A 3,727-nucleotide genomic window follows, 5' to 3' on the forward strand; every position below is an offset into this window, starting at 1 on the left:
CTTCTGAGAGCTGAACAGTGAATAAGGATGACATAATTGATGCCTTTGCCCTCTGGTGTTAGAGAAGAGTACTGACTATCCCATGTACTGCCAAAAGAGCAAACTTGTCTTTTGGAAAAGTTGGAGCCAGACTGCACTAAGGAGGCAAAGGTGATAAAGCTTCATCTCACATAGTTTGGGCATGTTGCTGGGAAAGACTCTTCTTTGGAGAGGGACATCATGCTTGGAAAGTTGGAGGGTTGGCAAAATGGGAAGACCCTCAACCTGATAGATTGACACAGTGACTGCAGCAGTGAGCTCAAGTGTGTCAGATGGTGAGGGTGAAACAGAACAGGACAAGTTTAAATCTTCATAATGTCGCTGTAGGTCATATGATTCTTTGGCACCCTACAACAACAATAACAATAATATGGACGTTTTAGTTGTTGGTCCTTTAATCATCTCTGTCTTTCAGATTGGACAGTGAATTTGAAACAAGTACCTGTAATTCTTTAATGATAAGGATTATTTGTGAGCTTTGCTGTCACTTACCAGGGAACCGACATGACTTTGATAATCTGGATAATCTTTGGACTGATAGGTAAGTTTTAGAACATTGTGAGAATTATGGAAACATTGATTAAACGAGCAAGGAGCATTAAACATAGGCATTTTGTACTTCTACTATTTTATTATTTTGTGGTGGTATTAGAATTTCATTGTTTCTGCCCCAAAGAAGAATTACTGCAGTGACAGTGAGATGCATTGGCCCTGTTCTCTTTTCATGTGTTTAACCAGATACAGGAAACATCCTTTGCTTAGTACACTTAAACTGCCCGTGAAGCATACCTATCCTATGGAAACTACAGGTCACCCCCACATTGTCCACTAACACTGCCCTCAGAAGCTCTGTCCACTCTGCAGGTGGACTTCAGTGCTCAGTGAGCTTTGCAGAGTACCCATCCCCACTTTGTACTCTCCTCGAATTGTGCTCGAAGTGCTGGCAGTGTTCCGGAAAGTCAGCACACGGTGTCACCAAGTGTCTGAACAAGTCATTGCCTCCACGGAGCTGCGACATCAGCAGTGGGTGCAGAAGACCTTGCGGTCTCGACAGAGGCACAACTATCTGCGCATGTTGAGGAGGTGGGGAGGTCTTTAGGAAGGTACCTGGGGATGGAGTGTTTTAAAACCTTACTCCAAGAAATACTTGCCTTTGAAGAAAGTTTTAGTACATATTATGGTGAAATTTGTGAAAGGTGCAACCTGTGTGAGGCAGAAACCTGTCAACAAAGGAACACTCAAATATTTTCTGCTATTAAGGAATGCTAGAAAAGTAGCATGTCGGGCTGTCCCAGACAGAGAACTTGGGGACCTGGAGAACAAGGTGGGCCCTGAGTTACTATTGGGAAGGTTCTCCACAGTGTGAATGAAATAGAAACCCTTGGGATGGAGAAGGACAGCCTCTGCACTCCCAAAAGTGACCTGCTGCTGGGGAGGTGGATCTGACACCCACGAGCTCAGATCATGACCAGTTTGTGCTCCATTTCGCTGGGAAGGGAGACACAAGTGCTTAGCTGGGTGGAACCATGCTTTCCTTGTAAAAGTGGGAAGCATTTATAAATTACTTATTTTTTTCTGTTTCAGTATTAGGCTTCTTTCTCCTGTCCTTTACCTCATTTTGCTGCTCATTGCACTGGAATTGAGCAACATATTCACTGTCCAAGGAAAAAGTACCTGTGAATATCAGCAGTACTTGAAGTGAGTACTTCAGACTTGGAAGCAGTTACACTGTTTTGGTGACTGGCTCTGCCTCATCTTGACTCCTGCTGGTGGGTCCCCAAGATGATTCTTGCCCCACAGGTTGGGGTGTCCTATGTTCCCTTCCACAAACTCAGTGCCATGAAGTTAGCCAGTGTTGTGGCTAGCACTACCATTGGGACCCTCACAACATCCAGTTTGGTCACGAGTATTTTGGGTGATGATGGCACAGAGAAATGACTGGTAGCCACAGTGATCCTCAAACAGATAGTCTCCTGTAAAACAATAGCTAGTGCTCTCTTTGGCAGCACATATACTAAAATTGGAATGATACAGAGATGATTAGCATGGCTCCTGCACAAAGATGATACACAACTTTGTGAGGCATTCCATATTTTTTAGAAAAAACCCAAAACTAAACCAATAGCTGTCCATCTTAGTAGTGAAGCCAGGGTGCCTAGATGGGCATGGAAGTGTGGCAAGGAGAGCAGCATAGAATTCAGGACATGGAGGTGTGATGAGGAGGATGGTGGGGTTCTCAGATGGTTATGGAGGTGTGTGCTGAGGAGAGAAGGTGGGGTACTCAGATGGACATAGAAGTGTGTGCTGTGGGGAGAAGGTAGGTACTCAGATGGACTTGCAGGTGTGTGCTGTGGACAGAAGTATAGCGCTCACATGGATATGGAGGTGTGTGCTGTGGAGAGAAGGTACAGTACTCAGATGGACATGGAGATGTGCTGCAGAGAGAAAGTGGGTATCCAGATGGACATAGAAGTGTGTGCTGTGGAGAAGAGCATAGAGCTCAGTGGGACATGGAGGTGCGTTGAGGAAAGAAGGTGGGTACTCAGATGGACATGGAGGTGTGCTGAGAAGAGATGGGTATTCGGAAGGACTGCATGTGGGTTAGGGTCTGTAATTTTTCCCTTAGATGCACCAGATGCATGTCAGTGGATCTGGTGGCCTATAAGATCCTCCGAGATGAAGTTCATCACATAAGACTAAATGTTGTATTTGTGAGAACGTGCAGAGGAGGCATTTGTGTTTTGTACACTTTGAGGATGAGAACGGTGATGGGTCTATGGTAGAACAGTCACGTTTCATAAGGGAGACCTGGCTTCGATTACTGCCCCCTGCCCTCAGATATAGCCACCACTTATCTGTCAATAGAGGTGTGTGCAATGCACAACAGGTATCAGTAGATGTGGGAGGAGAGACCTGGGCTTTGTGTCTGAAGATCAGCCAGTGAAAACCCTGCAGACCTCCATGGTCTGTTCTGAACCAGTGATGGAGGTACTTGGGCCCAGACAATGCTGCCTTAAAGCGGAGACCACTGTGAGTAGGCTGACTGCAGAGCAGCTGATCGCCCCTTCCTGAAGCCCACACCAGTCTCGGATGGGGTTTACATTTCACTGTTTCTCTGTTTCAAGTAATTGTGTTATCTTAGGTTCATTTTGTGTTGAATTCTTTTTCTTGAACCTTGAGACAAAGATTGAGTACAATTATGTCAGAAGTAATTTCTGTGAAGAGCAGAAGGCATTAATGTCGTCATTGTTCTGTGTAATGGAATGGATAAAGAGGTAATTTATTTTTCTCTTTGAACAGATTCTTAAAGTCAGTCTTGCAGTACACTGAGAACCTGGCAGCTTATACCAGCCAAGAGAAAAACAAGTGGAGTGAAACTGTCAGTCTTACACACCAAGCATTGTTGAAGATTTGGGCTTTTAGTGAGAAAAAACAAATGTTAGTTCAGTTAGCTAAGGAATCCACAAATAAAGTACTCTTGTAAAAGTACTTGTAAGTCAAGGTGTTTGGATTGTAGCAGACAACGTGCTTACATGGATGTTCTTGACATAGAGTTCACTGGTCATAATGTGATGAAGTTACTTAACAGGCACACTGGCAGCATGGTGAAAACTGCTCACATGTAGGTGCTTAGAGTCCAGTGAGTCATGTACGCTGGTGCTTTGCCTTGGAGAAAGACCATGCACCC

At 44.7% G+C, this 3,727-nt stretch overlaps 1 protein-coding gene across 1 annotated transcript in view; it reads left to right on the plus strand.

The window, feature by feature from the left end:
• Positions 1-3,523, plus strand: part of ERMARD (ER membrane-associated RNA degradation) — a gene marked incomplete at its 5' end in the record, with an annotated part of 44,374 nt that extends 40,851 nt beyond the window's left edge. The window contains 4 exons of the mRNA XM_006902407.1: positions 455-580; positions 904-1,122; positions 1,624-1,737; positions 3,340-3,523. Coding sequence (XP_006902469.1) covers positions 455-580; positions 904-1,122; positions 1,624-1,737; positions 3,340-3,523 — 643 coding nt within the window. The remainder of the gene's footprint in view (positions 1-454; positions 581-903; positions 1,123-1,623; positions 1,738-3,339) is intronic.
• Between the last annotated feature and the right edge of the window lie 204 nt (positions 3,524-3,727).

Source organism: Elephantulus edwardii, unplaced genomic scaffold (assembly GCF_000299155.1).
Source record: "Elephantulus edwardii isolate Elephantulus edwardi_28Jun2011 unplaced genomic scaffold, EleEdw1.0 scaffold00409, whole genome shotgun sequence".
In the NCBI taxonomy this organism is placed as follows: Eukaryota; Metazoa; Chordata; class Mammalia; order Macroscelidea; family Macroscelididae; genus Elephantulus; species Elephantulus edwardii.